The sequence below is a fragment of the Chelon labrosus genome, assembly GCF_963514085.1.
Source record: "Chelon labrosus genome assembly, chromosome: 23".
NCBI lineage: Eukaryota > Metazoa > Chordata > Actinopteri > Mugiliformes > Mugilidae > Chelon > Chelon labrosus.
In genome coordinates, this window is record NC_140356.1 from 18,745,648 (window position 1) to 18,767,790 (window position 22,143).

At 46.8% G+C, this 22,143-nt stretch overlaps 1 protein-coding gene across 3 annotated transcripts in view; it reads left to right on the forward strand.

Annotated features, from left to right (window-relative positions):
• The window catches only part of celf2 (cugbp, Elav-like family member 2), a 206,192-nt gene that overhangs the window by 37,352 nt on the left and 146,697 nt on the right, over positions 1 to 22,143 (forward strand). For all 3 annotated transcript variants that reach the window (XM_084573498.1, XM_084573499.1, XM_084573501.1), the window contains exon 2: positions 7,378 to 7,413. In XM_084573498.1, coding sequence (XP_084429624.1) covers positions 7,378 to 7,413 — 36 coding nt within the window. The remainder of the gene's footprint in view (positions 1 to 7,377; positions 7,414 to 22,143) is intronic.

Sequence of the window (22,143 nt, forward strand, 5' to 3'; positions counted from 1 at the left end):
GTGTGTGTGTGTGTGTGTGTGTGTGTGTGTGTGTGTTACAACCAACCTGCATACCCTTTGAATATCACGAGGTAAATGAGGCCTAACGCGCCGCTGCCACTTCTGCCTTTGTTCACCCTTTACCGCTCAGGTCGTTTCTCCTGCTGCATTTAAATGTCCTCGATATGTCACACATGCATGCGTGATTGCGTGCAACCCCCTCCCGCCAACAAACGCGCAAACACACACTTGTAAATGAAGTGCGTGCTGTAGCACTTGTTTCAGAACCTTTTAATGACTCACACATGCACGCTTTTACTGCCGTGTGCTACGCCGTAATGGCCGTCTCGCAGCAATTCCGGCAACGCACCGTAGAGTTGTTCCATTTGAGCTGCTGATACGCCAGGCCATAAAATAATGTTTGCTACTGCAGTAATCTTGTACAGTTTCAACACTGAAATCAACAATCCCGGTAGTATAATGTTATTATCATGCGTCAGCGCTGCGTTAGCTTAGTGTTATCCGACATTAGATTAGCAATTTAATCTCCTGTATCGGGCTCGTGTCCAGATTTATACGCACTATCTGGTCGTGTAAATCAGATTTCAAGGAGGACAACATGGAGGTTGGCGACAGCCAGATAAACTTCTCTGCCCACACGTTTTTTTTGTGGAGGGAAATTGATCTAGAACTGCTCCCCTGGGAACCGCTTATCCTCCGACCAATATGTGCTGCAAATCAAATCATGTGGGCGGGCTTTATGCGGTGATAGAGAGAAGAGTAATAGGCGATTTATGCTTCTGTGTCAATTTGACGCCGTAGCTACGGTGACAGCCAAGACTTGGTTCACTTGGTAGTAGCATGTTTCCTCTTTAGGTTTTCCGGCTGCTTCTCCGTCTCTGCAATTTTGGAGTTGATTGTTTTGGATCAATAAAGGTGAAGCACATGGAGGAGAGGTTAACTGAGGAGGTTCGGAGATACGAACTTTTTGGCGAAACTTTCAGTCACCGTAGTTGAAAGTGAAGCAGGAAGTAGAAACAAAAATTAACCTGACTGGTAAAATTGACACAGCGCCGACTAGTGTTTGGATGGCGTTTTTACAGAGCGAGCCAGACTGACGAGAGCATTGGAGTTGTTTGTTTGCAACAAAACGCCTCTGATTGGTTGTGGCGTTTTGCGTGCAAAGGCATTTTTAAATCTCTGTCGGATATGAAATCCAAATTGTGAGTTAGTGTCCCCACAGACTTTATAATTCATTCTGATTGAGCCAGGCTGCATTAATGTGATATGCCAGCAAAAGTCTGTCTCTGTCTTGAGTACTGAGCCTCGAAACCTTGTGAGTATACCGAGACCACTGAGTATTAAAAGCTGTAGTTGGGACGTTGATCTGATGTTTCTTGATATAATATCGCTAGACTTTCAATGAACTCTGTTGCATTTAGCAGTGTTTTTGTAGCAGCAGTCAGACTTGTTAAGACTAAACTAAGACTTGTTACCTATAAAACGATTGTTGCTGTTCCTCAGCTATGAAATAACCGTACGTACTTCTTGAGCCACCCCTGCAGCTTAATTAGCTCAAGTGTGCCAAAATGTGGCTGAATGAACTCCATCTTGCAGTGTGTTTAAGAGATTTCAAGAGTGCGATAGCATGACTGAGAAGCAGCGCTTTAGCCAAAACTATGATTTCCTTGGAACATACTGAGGGTACAGATGGACAGCGGAGAAGTGGATTAGGCAGCAGGAGTAGTTTCCAGTGTTTCTACGGACATTTAAGTCCCTTTTTTTGTCCGTTTGCAAAGTGTAAAAATCCATTTTAATTACCTAAATCCAAGTCTCGTCATTTAGGAAGCAGTGGGCGTTTTTCATGGCTACATATTTTGGTGGAAAATCCATTTGATCGTTTTAGCATTCATGAATAGTTGGTGCTTTTATTAATCGTCGAGTCACTCTGAGTTGAGATGAGTCTTTCCTGATGCACCAGCGTACACAATGAACGCGGCATCAGTCAGAGGATGATTAATGAAATGGCAGCTCGCTGGCGTCGCTTGGGTCCCGGTGTCGTCCAATCCCCTCCCTCCCCTCCTTCGGCACATTGGCAACGCCATCCTCAAGACTCATCCTCCAATGGGAGAGTTTAGATCCATCTGGAGGCGGGCCAGCAGCTCACATCTGACATCATCTTAAGACCTGGCACCGTTTTTGTCAGAATGACACTGGCTGTCTGCGCGCACGCACTCGCTCATGCGTGCAAACACACTTGTGCGCGGTACACCTGCGACCGAGACGAGATTAAGACGGAGAAGGGAAAGTGGGAAGGCATCGGCAGAGGTGTGAAAGTGGAGTGTGTGTGAATGTATTTATCAGTGTTTAAAGATGTGCGTCGGGGCGTGTTGATTGGCCGGGGGATTGTGGGCGCAGTTTTTTTTTTGCGAAGCGGGTTGTGTACATGTGAAACGCGGGATGGCAGGTGAGAAGGAGGGAAGCGTTAAAAAACGGGAAGTGTGAGAACGACACAGATGGGCTGCCGAGAGGAGGAGGAGGACGCATGGAAGAAAATCTAAAAAGATCTAGACATGCTCGCAGGGATTTTAGAACAATCAAATAGAAAAGTGATTTAGTCCTGAAAGTATTAATCAAGTCGAGACAATAGCTTAATCATTTTAAATATCTGAATTTAGTTTTGGACGGGCTGTCAAACAGAGCCATATGAAGATATCTAAAAAAAATATATATATATTGTCGCATCCCTAAATTGAGCCGAATCATCTGTTTGATTCTCGGCTTTGATGTGTTTATTAAAACCAAGAACATCTCGTGCCTTTACATGCACGTGAGTCATTTATGGGATAACCTGATTTATTAAACGTCATTTAAATAATCTGTTCTGAAGCCTCGGTGCTGCAGGAGGAAGGAGGAAGCCAAATTTTCTTGACTTTTTTGAAGGTTGCTGATTTCTGCAAGCTTGTTTTTATTTACAGAAGCACATTTTCACTTGTGGAAGAACTACAAACTCAATTACAGTCTCCGGAAAAAGCCGGAAACGTGACTGACAGATTTCAGAAAATTTGAGTCGAGGCAACGTTTTAAGTTCAACTAAAACTGAAAGTGAGGAATCGTAGCTTTCTGTACACCAGGTATTTGGTTTCGTCGTGCAACCTGATTTCTTGTGCAAATGATAACACAAGACATTGGGACCAGAAATTTGACAATAAATTGAATTTCAGATATTGAATATCAGCTGAATTAACCAGAGAGCAGTTCGTGCAACCTTGTTGAGTCCACATCCACCGTCTTACCCCAACCTTCCCATCAAATGAACAGTCCAACAGGTTGACCGTGAGTCTAGAAGTCAGATTTAAAGTCTGATGATCAATTTAGGGGCCGAAAAAGTAAAGGAATAAAACCTGCTAGTGCTAGCATTTAGCTTAATTAGCAACCCAGCCTGTTTAGCCGGCTTCTTCTTGTCGCACCGTGCTGTTGAAGCTTGTTACGCCTGTCCCCTGCTGCAGGGCCCTGCGTCCTCGGTAGCGATAATCAGCCGCGCTCCGCTCTCGTAGCTGTTGCCGGTGGGTTGAGCAATTTTTTTTTTATTATTTATGTGCAGAAGCTGAGAGGAGGTTATACATTTTTCTCGCACGCACACGCTACTTATACTACTTGGAGTACACTGTTTAAAAATGCACCGTGTATGGTATAGCTGGTGGACTGTACATCAATTTCCTAGGAGACTGTACCCGCTCACCCCAGTCACATGGTGCCGGGACAGCGGGTCAACGCATTTGAAATGGTTTTTATTTAAGACGGAAAGTTGTAAAATAAAAAAAGAAAGACGATCACTTTAAATGCTGCAACGTTGGAAGCCTCCATGGTGTTCATTCATGACAGCTGGCTCACAGTGTCTTCCTTCGCATCCTACCAGTGCAGTGTGTGTGTGTGTGTGTGTGTGTGTGTGTGTGTGTGTGTGTGTGTGTATATATATATATATATATATATATATATATATGTGTGTGTGTGTTTTGTGTCAGATCTTTTGTTCGTCACAATGTCCCCAAATCTACCCGCGGCGCTCGCCGGGTCCGGCCACCTGCTCTGCCTTTGCGTCGGCTCTGGCACCGCCGCTCGAGGAGCCCCTCACGTTTTCAGCTTCGTTTTGCGTCTCTGCCAGGCCCGCGGCGACCCGAGGCCGGCAGGAGTTTGCGCGTTGGGTCCGCGCGCGAACAGCCAAAAAGCTGTCTGTCATTAAGCGCGAGTCTGGCCCGTTTCCACCTGGACACTGTTCTCCCCCATCTGTTTCCATCTCAGTGATCAAGTCTGACCCAAATCTTGTCGGCATGACTTAGGCGGACCAACAAGGGGCAACTGATACTCCAGAAATCACACCAAAGCAACACAAAATCTCCACCAGCCCTGTAAGGAGACGTGCTTATTTTTTTAAGAAGATTTTTTATTACAGTATGAACACTTATGACATTGAACCTTGGATTAGTGTAATGGAAAGTGTTGAAAGGATAAAATACCACCCAGGACTAAAACGGCCACATTACGCTGGTAATATGACTTGTATTATAACAAATGTTCAGTTCTGTGAACAGCACCAACAACTATCACCTAAGGAAAGATTTCAAGAAGTTGTTTGATGTCTCAAATCCCCAAAAAGAACAACTTTAACAGTTTTGAAGTTTTGTTGACCCATCCATCCAGCCCATACTCCTCCCATGCTCTTTGTCATTTGAAGTGTCTTCCCAAAGCAGACGCCAGACTGTTTGACTGACAGTTCAACGCTGGGAACCTGCATTCATATTTTGTAACCGCTTGTCCTGTAAAGGGTCATGGGGGGGCTGGAGCCTATCCCAGCTGTCATTGGGCGAGAGGTGGGGTACACCCTGGACAGGTCAATTTAGAAGCACCAATGAACCTAACCAGCATGTCTTTGGACGGTGGGAGGAAGCTGGAGAACCTGGAGAGAACCCACACAGACACAGGGATAACATGCAAACTCCACACAGAAAGGACCAGTCGGACTTCATTCGAACCCGGAACCCAACACTGGAAACAGCAGTGTGAAAATAAACCATGAGCAAACACAGGATACACACAAAAAACAAATCTTTATTATTAAAGTACAAATTAAAAAGCTTTTTCCAATGCAAGTGTACTTTAATTTCATCAAGCGAAACGGTATGAAGTGAAATAATTCAGGTTGCTCCATCATAACATCTGATCTGAATGATCCGAAAACGAGAGTCTGCAGCGTTTTAGAGGATTCGTAGACACAAACTCTGCTAAATTTAAGAAATGCAACACCTATGTGCTCTGGATGCATGAGATGTTATCCTGCTTTATGTCCGCTGAATCGGAGAAGCTCTTAGTTGCTTTGCTGTGCCTTTAAGTGTCATCATACTCTTAACGCGAGCCATTGTGATTAAGTTTCATTAGAGTCTTTACAAAGTCTCATGTAACATTAAAGCTACAGTGCTTTAACGTGCACGTGCAAATGTGCGAGTTAATAAGTAATAGGAAGCGCGGCGTGTAAGCGCTTTTTTGAAAATATGAGGGATGTGTCTGAGTGTGCGTGGATTTGGCGTGTAAACCTGTGAGTGCAAGAAGTGTGTGTCTGATGTTCCATTTACCCTCTTTCATAATTCATGGCGTCGGGGAAAATGGACTGAAGCGGAGGTGGCTATCGTGCATGTGTGTGCGTGCACGCGTGCGTTGCGGGATAACAAGACGAGCGTTCCGCGGAGATGAAACAGACAAGAGTACGTCTTTGAAATGCAAAGAGCGCTGATAGCAATGATTGGCCACTGTGTTGAGGAGGAGCTAGGAGTTTTTTCCCAGCGTTTCATCATAATACACACTTGCTCCGGCCCTCCACACCCCTTCACACACACACACACACACACACACACACTGGTTATTAACGATAGCATTGTTAGTTCATTATTATTTTATTTACCTCTGTGACATAAAACTCTGGCTAATTCGGCGCCGCTCTGAGCTCTGGAGGGTTGCGTCTCTCCGTTTATGTGTGCGTCTCGGTCTCTTTCTCGCGTGCACACTCACACCAAAGTGTCTACTGTTGGGGCCTGGGGACCAATTTATTTACATGCAGCGAGTGGAAGTGGAACACAGAGGAAGGGATAAAACAAAAAAAAAGGGGGTGAAGGAGAGAGAAAGAGGAAACGGCGGGGAATTATGGAGAAAACCCAGTGGAACGAACCAAGTTTCTTCTATTTCTTCCCAAGGACATACAGTTTGCCATTGAGACGGGCTCAGTGTGTACGTGTTTACCGGTGTCTTATGCCACCTTCATCGGTGCCCAACTGTTTTAGTTCCAGTGTTCAAAGTGGCGAAACTTCTTCAACGGTGCCGTATATTTCAGTTTGGAAACAGGCAGCAATCAGCGGGAAGCGTCATCCAACACATTTACAGAAAACCCATGTAGAATGGAAATCGCTTGTGTCCGTGTCTTAGCCATAGACTGTAGAAAACATGACCGATGCGTCTCCGCTTCCATTGGTCAAAGCGACGCTAGAATCCCAGGTATACGGGCAGCGCCATCTTGCAAGTTTGGAGCCAGAGTCTGACCACTGTACAAAGCCTTCTCCAGCACATCCCAAAGATTCTCAAGGGGGTTAAGGTCTGGACTCTGTGGTGGCCAATCCATGTGTGAAAATGATGTCTCATGCTCCCTGAACCACTCTTCCACAATCTGAGCCCCATGAATCCTGGCATTGTCATCTTGGAATATGATCCATTGATGGAATAACCTGGTCATTCAGTATATTCAGGTAGTCAGCTGACCTCATTCTTTGGACACATAATGTTGCTGAACCTAGACCTGAGCAACTGCAGCAACCCCAGATCATAGCACTGCCCCCACAGGCTTGTACAGTAGACACTAGGCATGATGGGTGCATCACTTCATCTGCCTCTCTTCTTACCCTGATGCTTCTCCACTATCCTTCCAGTTTTTAATAATGCGTTGGACAGTTCTTAACCCAGTTTTAGTAGTTTCTACAATCTCCTTAGATGTTTTCTCTGCTTGATGCATGCCAATGATTTGACCCTTCTCAAACAGACTAACATCTTTTCCACGACCACAGGATGTGTCTTTAGACATGGTTGTTGAAGAAATGAGAAGCTACTCATTGCATCAGTTGGGGCTAAATAACTTAAGTGCCTGAAATAGCAGAAACTATCCTTAAAAATATATTTGACGTGTACTTTGGTGTTTCACATGCTTCACTTTTGAGTCATACTGTCCGGTTTTTCCTACATTCTATTTTCTATCATACTGACAGTGCCGTGTCATCTGCGTAAAGTGATAGAATAATCGTCAGAATGTGTTTTCAGATATTTTATAATATGTTTTTCTTTCTTTCTCTTGTCTTACAGGCAGGACGCCAGTGACCTCTCTGGACCGATACAAAGGTACCGTAATTCATCTTTTATTCTTCTACTTTCCCTTTTCCCTCGCTCCTTTTTCCCCTTTGGCCTCATCTGCAACAAAGCATACAGGCTTTTTGGGCCCAAACACATCAACGGCGCGGTGGCGTTGGGGAAGTACAACGAAGGGCAAGAAGGAAGACGAGAAGAGGTCGCGGGGTAGGGAGATGGAGAAATAAAGGGAGCGAGGGGAGGAAAGGTGGGGGAAATTGGAAAGAAGAGATGTGACGCTCTTCAGATCTATGGCCAAGGAGGGTCATTAAACTAAACCCTTCGGCGACAGAGCGACGGATCAAGCATGGGGAGAGGAGAAGGGGGGAGGGGGTTTAAATAAGGGCCAATCTTAAAATAGCAGTACCTATTCCTCATCTGAGGCATAGTTAACAGGAAAAGGATGAATATCCTGACCTGAAAACCATCACTGCCTCACATTTTCGAGCGTGAACAACGGAACTTTCATGTGTTTGATGTGTGTGATCCATTTGTAATTCGGCTGTAATGTAATGTGAATAATAATGACACGCGATGCCTACTGTTGCAGTATTAATAGATATAGTATGGCTGGTTATCTAACAAGGCTCTAATAATAGAACATTTCTTTAACATTTATGGGATCTTAATGCATCAGCAGATGTTACCCCAGGTATGATCATAGCTCCACTGGAGGACTACTGCCGAGGAAGTACCTCACCCACTATCTGAGCAATTTAGCAGACAAACAATAAAGACGGAGAAATGTTGTGTGGATTAAACCGTACGTTTAAAAGCAGTTACTTCTTTCTCCGCCGCAATGGAGAACAAAACAAAAAAAAAAAGACGGAAGGTGATGAAACGTTCACTGTGATGGATTACCCATCTTGAGCAAGTTTTAAGTCTCTGTGGGATTTTTTTTATTATTATTATTTCTGTAGTGAAATGAACTGGATCTAATGGCTCCCCGGAAAGTTGGTAAGAAATCCATTTAAAAAGCTCAGCGGTGTATTTGGGGGGGAAAAAAATACTTGGCAGTAATGTAAAGAATATGCCACTTTAATGGGCTGGATCACGTCCAGGTAGTTCTTTAAGTAACTCAGTCGCTCTATAAAGTTAATATCAAGGTGTTTTTCCATCGGTTTAAATAGGGTTGAGTACGTTGCAAATCTGCATCTTTTTCTCACGACGGAAATGAATAATTTTTAGTATTTTAGGGTCTCGTTTGGAGTTCTCACAGCTTATTCTCGACAAATCAACCGGGCAGAACTTTTTTCTTGTTTGGTTTCCGGCAACTATTCTGTGATTGGTCAGAAACTGGAAGTGGGTGTGGTTAATGCGGAAAAGCGAAAATGCTAGTGGCTATGCTAATATTCGCAGTGTGACCCGCTGATCTCTCCTGGGTAGAGATCGGCATACCGTGTGTGGACAACAACCAAAAATAATACTCTCCCACAATGCTTAGCGCGTGTGACGTATGCTTCAGTGGGAGGGGCCAATGAGGACTTGTCACTTGAGCTTCTCGTGAAGTATAAACGACCTGGCCAGGACGAACCTTGTTCTTGTTCTTGCTCACCTCAAGAACAAGAACAAATTTCTTGCTTCTCACAGAGTATGTAACGAAATTAAAGCCACGCCTGATGACGATAATCGCGGCAGGTAAATGAGCTCAGATCCAAAACAGAACGAGACGCCGGCAGCGGAGACTGTGGCTGCGTGAATAATTAGGCAAAGTAGTTTGCTTTTGTATTTTTTTTTTTGCTCCCTGATTGGAGAAAATAGGCGAGGCTGTGGCTGTCGCATGAGCTCTCTCTCTCACACACACACACACACACACACACACACACACACAGAACACAAACCAACGCTGTGTGCTACACGCTAATCCGCCACACAGCTGCGTCATCCTGGATCGTGTGTTTACTTCCTCTCTGCCTTCACCACCATCGCCGCTGCAGCCGCCGCCGCCGCCGACCCCCCACAATCCCCTGCAAACACACTCACACAATCGCACAAAAGAGAACTGGGCGTATAATTTGATCCTGTGCGCTCTCCTCCTCTAATGAAGCTCTCTGGCGGTTTGACTGACACCCGGCTCGTTATTTAAGTGTCTGTTTTGGGCCAGGAGGAAGAAGAGGAGCTCGAGGGGGAGGAGGAAGGAGGAGGGAGGGGGGGAAAGAAAGAGATAGAAAAAGTGGAAACTGGGGAGCTGAAAGAGCGGATAGGAATCAGGAGGACTGGGGATAGATGGAGGGAGGACAGGAAATGAACAGGGCTGGAGAGACGGAGTAGGGATGGAGGCAGAAGAGGGCCAGGGGGAGTTGCAATCAAGAGAGAGGAAGACAGTTGGGGAGGAGGAAGAGTTGATGCCGGAAACAAGGGGTGATAAAGGGTTTGGAGGGACTGTGCGTGCGAGTGTGTATAATTGCAGGTCTTTGTCCTGATAATGTTCTTTGAAGGCACACAGCTGATAATTAGCAAAGCGAGGCTCCGCGGTCGCCTCTCAGCGTCGGTCATTATGAGCCGCAAACCTGCTATCGGCTCTGACATGACCTCCCAGAACGGGCCGCGCACACGCCGAGCTCACGCCGGGCTCACGCCGGGCTCACGCGAAATCGCAGCACGAGAACGTGGATCGGCGCACGAACGGGAGGAGCTCACGAGTGGAACCGATATGACGGCTCTCCAAAGGCCTCGAGTTCCTCTTTGGCGTCGGGCAGGGGAGGTGGGGGCTGCTGCTGCTGCTGCTGCAGGTGTGTGTGTGTGTGTGTGTGTGTGTGTGTGTGTGCAGACGCACCACTTCCTGTTTACAGAGCCAGACCCGCACAACACAGCCCAGACTGTAATTACAGGGATTCGCACAATGCGGCGTCCCGGTACGCTGCGCCCGTTATTGCCTCCCCGGTTGCCACATGACAACGCCAGTCCCCTTGCTACGGTGGCTGCCTGATGCGCCGCCGCTTCTGGCCCCGCCTCCCCTCACCCCCCTCCCCCCCCAACATCCTCACATCTGAATATTTATAGGAGCCGGCTCAGTGCAGTGAGTATTCTCTCTTAAGACAGACAGTTATCAGGGCTAAAGGCTCCTTCCTGAGCGTTAATCAATCCCCCAGCGAGAAAAAGTCCGACCTGAGCTGCTGCGGTGTGGAAGGTTTATTTGGAGAAGTAAAGTCTCCGTGCATTTGTCCCATCAGGCTACTGACACTGATTTTTGCACAAAAACCTCTGAAGGAATTTAAAAACCTCCAGCAGATGCTGTTAACCAGCTTCAAATCCTTCGTACTACTTTATCTCGCCCCGTGCTCTTTCTGTTGCACTCAAACTGTCACAGCAGGACAGCGGGCTTCAGGTCCTCGTCGAGTCTGGGAGTCCGTGCTGGTGTCATCCTCGCCGTTCATCCCTTTTTCATCTAAACACATGAATTATGAAGAGCTGCTAATGACGGGGAGGGGCGGAGGAAGGGACGGGTGACGGGAGCTGGACGGACGTCTTCCCTTCCTCCACTTCCTCACTGTTCTCTCTCTCTCTGGAGTGTGTTTTTTCTCTCTCTCTCCATCTTTGAGTGACACAGGGGCTCAATTTGTGGAAAACACACACACACACACACACACACACAGGGTGGCAGGTGAACATACAGTGGCCCAGGAGGCGCTGGCGCCTGTGTGTGTCGATGCAGACCACTGACCTGGAACACATTGGGTACTGGGAGAATAAAAACTACACACACACACACACACACACACACACACACACACACACTTTATTACTTCCCATAAAGGCGATAATAACAATGATGATTTCACATTTATTAGTCTAAGCCATTTAATTTTTTTACTTCCTCAATTTTTTAAATCAATTTTAAGTACTTACACATTTATATATATTATAAAATATTAAATGCATAAATATTTACAGTATTTATTCGTCTAATTAGTCTTTACATTATTAAATATAATTACAGTATTTTATTTATAATTTATTTTATCATTTATTTTATTTTTATTAAATATTTTTCTATAAAGTTAAATTTTATAATAAATGAATAATTTGAATTTTTTTATTTATTTATTTTTTTGCTACTCAATCGTTTCTTTTAAGATTATTTTATAGGGCTCGTTTTTTTGCAGCCGTTACCATGGCGATCGGCCCTCGCATTCTGACCCCCTTTTTGTTCCGTTGACATCAAACCGCAAACGCACACATGTGGACGAGCAGAGAGAGAGAGAGAGAGAGAGAGAGAAAGAGAAGCATGCCCCAGGGTTTTCTGGGATACTGGAGCGTTTTTATTTATTTATTTTTTTTTTTATTTTTTTTTTCCCCAGCTGATGCTCTCCGTGGTGGAGAGAAGCTCAAGTGATGGGTGTGTCTTCTTTGCATTCCAGCTATTCTCACACACAAAAACAATGCAATGCACGCTCGGTATTTGCTGCCATTGTGGCTGATTACATGCGCGCTCTCACTGCCGACTCCTAGGCCCGGCAGAAGCGTCGCGGTTGGAGTAATTAATCATAAACACCGAGTCTTTTCTCCTGTGATGTGGATCGTATCGTTGGATTTGCTCCTGCAATGTTTCCACATTTCCACGTTTGTCTTTTCCCTTTGCTCTGGCACATATGCACGTTTCTGTGTGTGTGTGTGTGTGTGTGTGTGTGTGTGTGTGTGTGTGTGTGTGTGTGTGTGTGTTGGGGGAACTCGGTGTGACGTTTCTTTTTTTATTTCTTTCTTTTTTTTTTTTGAGAGCCTCCAGATGGCTGAGAGACAGGTGAGCCAATTAGCGAGTCTCGCTACACGGCAACATCACCACACCGGCGGAGCACGACAGCCAAACACACACACACACAAAAAAAACACACACACACACACCAAACATACCAACACTCCACATGACTCTGCCGCGGTGTTAACATTACCGCCATGATGTCCTGATGGGTCTCCCGGCGCCGTCGACGCGCGGGGGCCAGCCTTCGAGCTCGCCGAAGTCGCCGCGGACGCCAAATTGATTTTCACGACGACGTCGGGCGGACGGTGACAAATGATCCACTAATTTCAGCTTTATTATGCACGTTTTAGACGACCGAGTAACAAAACAGAGGCATAATGGGCAGATTTGAATTGATTTGCTTGTGTGTTCATTTGTTTTCAAGGAGCCCCCCCCCCCCAAAAAAAATAAAAAATATTTCAGCACGCCGCGCTGATGTTCATTATAATTCTAATGAAGTCGAAATCCTCACAAAAGACGAGAGAGCTGCGGCAGGAAGGCAGCGAGTCCAAACACAACAGCAGCAGCAGCAGCAACCTTTATCTCCCTTTCCCCTCTTCATCCCCCTCTTTTCTCTCCCTCTTTTCTCCTCTCGTGTCATCTCGCTGCAGAATAGCTGGATATTAGACGTGGGAAATGCAGATTCTGCCGTTAATTAGCCGTCAGCCGCTGTGGTAAACAGCCACAGCTGACCCCGGGGCCCTCCTCCTCTCCCGGCTTCTAGAGGCGAACAATATGCAATCCATATGATGCAACACATACTCATGCAGAGCGTATTATTTCGACGGCGCCCGCGCGTTTCGTGTATTTTTCTATTTGTTAAGCGATAATTGAGCGGCAATGGCGGCTGCTTTCCCGCCTAATGGAAAGGGGACAAATTAATCTCCCCGTGCTAATGTCTGCAAATGGAACAGGACCACTCCTGCCACCTCCATGCTCGCCCAACCTGCCTGGGAGGGAGTGCGTCTGAGTGTCAGGTTGAGGAGGATGCAAAGCTCTGGCAGCTCGGCTGATGGATGTGAAGCGGCTTGTTTGGTTTTAGAAATCAGTAGGACACCCAAATATGTTCTCTAGTTCCGGTTCCTCTGGATCTCTAGATGAATGTTTTTTTTAAGCAGCCGGTGACGTTGACGTTTTCAAGGTTAGATATGAAAGCTTCTGTTGAGTCCTCAAGGTGCGTGGTTCATCCTTTTAAGTATCATTAAGTACATTTAGTGTGGTCATTACAGTTTTTTTAAAGTGTTGGTCCCTCTTAGAGGACTGTGAGGTGTGCTGTGGCTTCAAAATGTTCCACATGAGAGGTAATCAGACACAGACTGCAGTGAAAAATAGACTCTGATTATCTTTATCCACCACCTGAGTTGAGTGACCTGGACCTAAGACCCGAGACTTGAACCGGAGCTCTTTGACGAGTAACCTGAGACCTGAGACTTGGACATAAAACCTGAGACTTGGTCATGAGACTTTAATGCAAGACCTATGAGTTGGGCCCTAGATCTTTGACTTTGATGTAGAACCTGAGATCTTAGACTTGGGGATAAAACCCAGGACCTCAGACTTGAACCTACGACCTGAGACCTGAGACTTGGACCCAAGACCTGAGACCTCAGACTTGGACCTAAGACCTGAGACCTTAGACTTAGACTTGGACCTAAGACCTAAGACTTGGACATAAGACCTGAGACTTTAGACTTGGACCCAAAACCTGAGACCTCAGACTTGGACATAAGATCTGAGACCTCAGAGTTGGACTTAAAACCTGAGACCTGAGAGTTGGACATAAGACCTGAGACCTCAGACTTGGACCTAAGACCTGAGGCCTCGGACTTGGACCTAAGACCCAAGACCAAAGACCTTACACTTGGACATAAGACCTGAGACTTTAAACTTGGACATAAGACCTGAGACTTTAGACTTGGACATAAGATTTGAGACCTTAGACTTGGACATAGGACCTAAGACCTTAGACCTGAAACTTGGACCTGCAACCTTAGTCTTGGAAATCAGGCTTGAGACTTGGACGTGAGACCTATGACCTGAGACTTTAGACTTGAACGTATGACTCCAGTCCTTACATGTGCACACAAGACCTGAGACTTGAATGTGAGTCCTGAGACTTAAACATAAGCTCTTTGACTCTCAACCTGAGACCTTTGACTTGGACTTGGCATTGAAGACACATCTACGTGTTTTGTTTTGCGACAGAAGATGTGGACGCTATTAACTCATTAGCAGCAGCAGAGACTAAAAAATAAAAAAACAAATGCTGCTTTTACCCAAACCCCTGAGCGGCTCCCGTCAGGCCCCAGCCTCGTTTCATGTTCGTACATATACGCGGTGTTTTGCGGAGGAAAACGTGGGTGGGAGGCCGGGTTGAATGTCATCCTATTTTCCCATCTTAATAGCCCATGATCCTGCTGCCGCTCTGCCTCCTAAGCCTCTTCCCGTGGATGACCTCCAGGGAAGATTGTGTTGCTGCCGCCGGAGTACAGAGGAGTTGATTACGCGGCAGCGCCGGGGCTTTGTTCTAAGCGTACGCCCGTCCTTGGCTTTGGAGAGAGAGAGAAAGAGAAACGAGATAGAAGAAGAAGAAGAAGAAGTCTTATCTCTCCCACGGGGTCTCGCATTCCTTTCATTCCAGATTGTCTTGGCGACCTCCTGGCCCCGCCCCAGTTCATCCCGACCCTCCGCCGCTCCGCTTGTTTACCGTCCCATAATGACATTGTCGCCGTCGACAATGCGTCCGCTTATCGCGAGGTGTCCGCCGTCACAATGGATGAATGGCGGCGTAATGGAAAGGACGAATTTGTCCCGTTGTCATCGCCGAGCCTTTCGGAGGCGCTCTCCTGCTTGGGCCGCGCGTGCCGGCGTAAGATAAGATTAATTTTTCCTCGCATCGCCCCGGCTGATTGCAGAATCTTGTATCTAATGCAATTTTTATTTCTCACCCCTCTTCTTTCTCCTTTTCCCCTTTTTCTTTCAAACTGCAGAGTCAAGCTTTTCTCTCTCTTCAGGGGGGAAAAGAAAAATCTAAATAATTTATCTGTGTTTTGGTGCATTTTCTCCCCCCCCTCACCCGCCCCCCTCCCCCTGTACTTAGAGGGAAAGAGAGAGAGATGGAATAGAGACAGACAGGAGGAAAAGCAGATGAGAGTTTTTTTTTCTGAATGGGATGAACGTGAGCGGCATGCTGAGGAGGGTAAGAAAAGAGAGCGGAGGATGGCAGGAAGGAAGGAGGTGGAGGGGTGGAGGGGGGGCCAACCCTCGCTCTGCTCTGCTGTCGGCTGGAGAGGGGCCTAAGAGGAGCCTGCAGACTTTGGTAATCCCTCTTTTATTAATGTGAAGCCAAGCTCAGCAGAATGCAGGCTCACAGACATAACAGCTCTGCTCACTACTGACTGTCTTTAGGCCCCACTGTCTGTCTGTCTGTCTGTCCGTCCGTCTGTCCTCTTACATGCAGATCTGCTTCACTGGCATGACCGTCCCGAGTCCCCCGCCCCGGCTCCCGACCCCACCCCATTTGCCAGGCGAGTAAATGGACGGACAATTAAAGCGGGGCCGCGCTCGGCCGGTCCAGTCCGCTGCACTTCCGCCCCCAAACGAGTGCAGCTCTTAAAAGTCTTTTGATCCGGTCCTGGCCTTGGATCTTTGGCACAAATGCGTCCTCACCGTTACCATGCCCTGCACGTTACCATGACAACCCCCCCTCCCCTTCCCCTCCTTACATCACTCAGTGCCCCCCATGTAGCCAATGGGCATTGACCTTTCGCTGTCAGAGCGTGTTAGGGAGCGGGAGATGCAAAGAGAGGGAGAGAGAGGGAGAGGGAGACGAGTGAGGAGGTGAGGGAAGGGGGAGCAGGCACTCTGCAGAAACAACAAACACAAATAGGTCATTAAATTGTAAACACAATTTAAGAGAGACGGAGGCCGCCTCGGTTTGAGCCGTGGCCTCCAGTCACTGCCATGTCAGCGCCATCCCGCTCCCCGGATGACGGAAACAACATGTTCGTCTTAAGGAGAGAGGCATGACGTCGCCGCTCGGCAAAGGTGGGGCTCCCATGATAAGACGTGAAAACAAGTCTTAAGGTGGGGTTAAATTTGACGTAAAGGTACCGCGACCCCAAAGCTTCCGTCTCTACCGGACGCCGCCGTACGTCCTCTGCTCTCCAGCGCTTGCCCTCCAGCTCGAAGCCACTCGTCTCGGGGAGAAGGTTTAGAGAGAGACATGGATGAAAGAGGGCGTAAAGAGTGAGACGGAGCAATACTACACGTATATAACAACACAGCTCAATAAAGCCAACCAGTTAAGATTTGGCCATATAATAAAAGAAATCTTTCAGTATTTTGAAGAGATGGGAGCCTTCGTAGGGCTGGGCATCGCTACTGATGATTGATTTGATTCAGTATATCTCAGTTTCTGAACAATTTTACTTAAAACTGATGTGATCGGTTCCAGAGCTTCATGGCATTTCCACAATATTTCACCTCTAGTTGTCACATTTTGAATGTGGATTTGCTTTTGTGCAGCTCTTCTCTGTCATTGTCGTAGCTTCACTCGTGTTTCTAATCTCATTGTACCTTCTCGCAGCGATTTGTCCTGCAAAGCCAGATGCAAGATTTCTGACCAGAGGATGCAGTGAAATGAGGTGTAAATTAAAAAAGATCGATGGATGGATTAAGTCCTACGGCTTAGCCAACCTGAGATTTATAATTTAGGAGCTCAGACAGCAGAGGCCTGTTCACCTCTAGTCGTGGGGCGTCCACAGAAAGATCCCAGCAAAGCACAACTTGCTGCCACAGAGCGTTAAAAAACAAAGCAGCGAGTGTCAGCTGACCGGGCGAAGCTTTTCACCGTTGGATCAAGTTTAGGATCAGATGTCCAGGATGGTGGATCCACATGTCAGCAGTCAGAGCTCATACATGACCACGTCTGCCTTTACTAATCTATCTGACTAGTGAAGCAGGCAAAAAGCATGCGGTGTGTCACTCAGCATCCTGTCATATGACACACTTTATATATACTATTTATACTATAGACCTCAGACCTCAGTTAAGAGAGTTGGACTCCAGACGTAACATGAACTAGCTTCACTTTATAAGAGCTAGCTAGCACAGTTAAAATGATAAGTCAACTGTTCACTGTAAATTACAATATAGAATACCACGTCTCAACAGCATTATGTGTGGTTCTCCTGTAGATGAACTTAAAATCCATAAAATCCATGCATCCATAGTCAGTTTTTCAAGTTCAAGTTTAGAAAAACCAGCTTCCACGGCCGCTGCAGCCTCTGTGCGTCAACGCCACCAGTGCAGCTACAGTATCTGAATGCCTACGTAAGTGAGAGCTATTAGCCGCATAAATAACAAATAATCAGTCGTCATTGTCTGCGCTTGTACATCGCAATTTGAATACATGGCTCCTTTTATGCTCTGTGTCATTATGCTCTTTACATTCGCTGTGACACTCGGCGTGCGGCGTGCGATCGGCGGCTGCAGCGTCTGTTGGATGTGGAGGAGATGATTGTATCGGAGCGCCGTGCAGCCCCCGCGGCCTCTTTTAAAAACGCTCTCATACCACGCTTTGTTTTTTTTTTTGTTTTTCTCCCGTCGTTTGCTCGCCACGTGTCAACGTTCATCGTCTGATTTTGGCGATTTGAGCCGTAAACAACGGAGGCGGGGACGGGTAATTAAGTTAGGAGTTAGCCAAAAGTGTCTGCTGCATTTTGATGCCGATGGTCCCGCGCACGCCGGGTAATTTAGGATTTCAATTGTTGTTGTTTTTGTTGTTTCTGTTTTAGTTTTTTTTTTTTTTTTCTCGGTGAAATGCAGGTGTTTGGTGAAGACAGACGATTTTGCCCCGGATGCCAAACATTCTAATGAAGCTCACGTACCATCCATAATTTTAACTATCTCCCACCTGCCAGCTAGCTAGCCACACACACACACACACACACACACACATTGTGCACTAATGAAGCTGTTCTCCTCTCCTTTCTTTTTTGTTCCTGGCTCAGTGAAACATGCATAAATCATAATAAACACAGGGATGAATTTTTAATCAGCGGCTCCCTGCGTGCGTCTTCAGCCCCGGCCTCCTCCTCCTATGGGGTAGCAGAGACTGGGAGGCATAGGGGAGCCCGAGCTGGCAGCGTCCTCCTGGACGACTACTCACCGCCTCTGGCTGGGGGACGAGCCGTCCGGGACTGGGCCGAAACGCCTGCACCTGCAGGAGGCTGGGGTGGAGTCAGGGCGGGACACCTGAGGAGGGAGGGGCTTGGTTTACATACAGCATCCAAACTGGTGGTGCTTGATGATTATGAACATGAATTATATTTTATTTAATATTTTCCTCTTCTTTATGTTTTTGGATTTATCTGTGAATTCATTTTACATTTCTTTTTGACATTTTTTTCATTTTCTTTTTCAATATTTATGTTATTTACTTTAATTTTAGTGGCATCTGGAGGACTAGATTTGTTTTTTTATGTTTTATAGCCTCCCATGAGAGCCTTCTCTCTGGAGAAGAGCTGAGGCCCAGCCTTTTGTCGTACATTTCCAGTAAAGCCTAGCTAAAAAAGTGCCGCTGAAGCCTTACAGCTGGCTTCACAGCATCACCGAGAGGCCCTAACCTCCTCCATGGCCTCGAGAAGAACTTATTTCTTCATCCATTGAATCATTTTCTTCAGAGAACCAGCAGATTAAGCCCAGACTTTTGTCGTACCATTCTGGGAAAGCACATTGAGAAAGGCACGGGTAGATCGCTTAGGACTCGAAATGTCAAAATCTCAACGAAATAAAGACGTTTTGGTGAAACTCAGGGTCCCAGAACCCCTCTCTCCTTCTGCCTGGGCCTTACTCCAGGAATAATGGCTTTATACTCAAGGGCATAGCACAAGACGATTTTTGAGAGGACAACATTTTTATATTAACGTTGTCAAGAGTCAAACCGGCTCTTCTAGTCGGTTTAAACACAGTGAGATAGCGGCCAAACGCTGCAGATGTTCCATCTCTTTGTGATGCATCTTGCACTTTCTAATAAACAATAAAGAATCCAGCTCATGTTGACTCGACGTTGAACTTTCCATCGGCGCTCGATACGACTCTCCGATGATTTGTTTATCTCGTAAAGCTTCATGAAAAGACGGCGGATTAAGTTTGGTTTATTTTCCACCCGGGCTGTGTAACCGGAGTTTGGGACGAGCCCGGGACCGAGCCGTGCCAAAATAACTAAACTGAACCTCAGCCGTGATGTGCAGTAAACGTGAACAGCATCGGGGCATTGTTGGCGCGGCGGCGGCGAGGTGCCGGACCGGAGCCATGCCCGGCGGCCTCCGGGCAGGCGGTCGGTCCAGAGCTGGACTCGCTGGGGCTGGGTTGTTCCAGAGCTGTGGTATTAGACTCAAATAGGCCCACAACATAACAGCATGAGCTGAGCTGTCACAGGGGATTACTTCAGCTAGGCAAGCCAGCGGGGTCTCCACTGCTCTGCTGCTCTACCAGAGAGAGAGAGAGAGAGAGAGAGAGAGGGAGAGAGAGTGGAGGGGTTTGGAGAGGAGGGTGGGAGATAGGGATGGAGAAGGCGGGGAGGGGTGCGCTTGTTTCCGCGTGAGAGAGAGAAAAGGGAACAACAGCAGAGGCTGAGAGGAACAAGGCGGGAGACGGAGAAGCAAAGAGAGGCAGCTTGTTGAAAACGAAGAGGTTAGAGCTCGTGGCCTGATACGGTGCATCTGTTTGGTGTGGTTTGGGTTTTTTTTTGTAATGTTGGAGCACTCGTCCGAGCTGGGCTTTGTGGGGAGGGTGTGCGCCGACGCCGCGTGCTTCCCCCCTCCTGCAGCCGCCGGCGCAGGATCCATGAGGACCGACGAGCTGCTGCTGCTGAGGTACACACACACATTCATTCATTCATTCATTTTTCTGACCTAGATGCTGCCTCCGTGCACACTTTCCCAGCTTTCCAAGCTTTGCAGGAGGAGCTAAACAGTTGTACAGGTGCTGGCTCGTTCCTTCCTTTCAGATTTGACAGGTTTTACTAGAACGCCTCCTACCTGGACGCCCTAACACGGCGTTGTTAAAGGAGCAGGAGCTTCCTCAATGCTTCCCTGCAACTGTTTGCCCAGCGAAGCGTAGCCTCCAGTGCTGGTACTTCTCTTCTTTCGTTCCCTGCCTTCCCCTCCACTCATCCCTCCTCCTCCTCCTCCTCCTCATGCTGTGTTCGCAGCATTGTGTGTCCAGGACAAGCGGTTAAAGCTGAAACATTAGGAAACAGAGACGGGCCGACGCCAGCTCACAGCTTTCCCTTGTCTTTTTTTTTTTTTTTTTTTAAACGAAATATCGGGCCGCTTCACCTTTGACTCCCGCGCGCATTGCAGCAATTTTTTTATTTATTTTTTTATTTGTACACAGCATTTATCATGCGAGTCGCTGTGTTTGCCTTTCGGCTAATTTACATTTCCCGTATTATTCCGCCCACGCGCGCATGAATATGGATGATTTATTTTCTTTAGCTCCTTTCCTCGGTGTCAAGGAGTCGCAGCGTTTTCACGGTTGCCGCCGTCGATTTCTCGGGCTCCTGCTAATAAAGTTCTGATGTCCCGAAGTTGCAAAGTGGCACAGTTTTCAGCCGCGGAAAAACTTAATTGGATGCGCTTAACGAACGCACCGTTATCTGCTGTAATTGGGAAAAATACGGATTCGTTTGGCCAAGACTTTACCTGTCAGGCCCATGTGAAGGGGGAGTCCATTTGTAGGATTTTAGCTTTAAAAGTTCCTTATTAATGGACAAACGTAAAGAAAACATATAACACTTTGCTTCAAATCTTGCTTAGCATCAAAATAGTCTGACTAAAAGTAGGGATGCACCGAAAATTTTCGGCTGAAAACCGAAAATGCACGTTTGGGCCATTTTCGGCCGAAAATTTTCGGACTTTTAGCGCCGAAACAACCGAAAATGTTCGGTGCATCCCCAACTAAAAGATCTGATTTCAATTTTCCATTGCCTGTATTTATCAACGTGGGTGGATTTGCGAGATTCTTTTTTTTTTTTTGTGGCATTTGCTGTTTAATAGGATCAGAAGCAGAGTGCAGAGAGGTCAGAGCATCTCTGTATTAAGACCAAAGGCCTCCGCTCAATCGAAGCAGGATTTGACATTTTCCAACTAATGAAGCCCGAGTTTGTCTTTTTTTATTTATTTATTTCATTTTCCTTATTCAAGTCTGCTTCACGCACCAGTGGAGAGATGATGGAGAAATGACTACTGGGTGAAATGGAAGAGAGGAGGAGGAGGAAGATGGTAGCGCCAAACAATAGAGATACCCAACTATTCCATCCATACTCAGCTTCACCTTTTTTTCTCGAAAATTACAGGTTTTCGTTTTTAAGCTTCCCATTGCCGGTAGATTTCCGCGGCGACGTCCCACCAAGCCGCGCCGCGTCTGAACTCGCCTCCCGTCGCATAAAAGATTGAGACGAGCTTCCGCCGTGCTTCCGCCTGATCATGAAAAACAGTCATGCTGGGGTCGACTTGTTTTTTGCGGCGAGTCGACATATTTCATTGATGTTTGCAGGTAGTAATTTATTGCACCGTAATTTGCCGACTGAATCGGTGAATGCTTCATTGGGTGACAAATGAAACTGCTTTTTGAGGCGTGCGCTTCATTTGCAATTTCCTGTTGAAAAAAATAAAAAAAATAAACTGACTTTGAGCGGTTTCCTGCGTCAGGCGGCCTCTCCGAGCGAGAAACAAGGGGGAAATTTTCCAGAGGTTTGGAGGACGTGCAGGACATCAGGTAGAGGTCGTGTTTACCTCAGATGACTAATGCATTAGTCGTTCAAGAGCATCCAGAATGTAGAGCGCAGTCGGAAAACTCCAAATGATTCTGGCCTGTCCTCCTGCACAGTCGATATGACATGCTACAGTTGCTGCAAGAGTGTAAATACCCATCCTGGGACAGACTTCCCTGTCTTTGGCCTCCAAAGACAGGGAAGT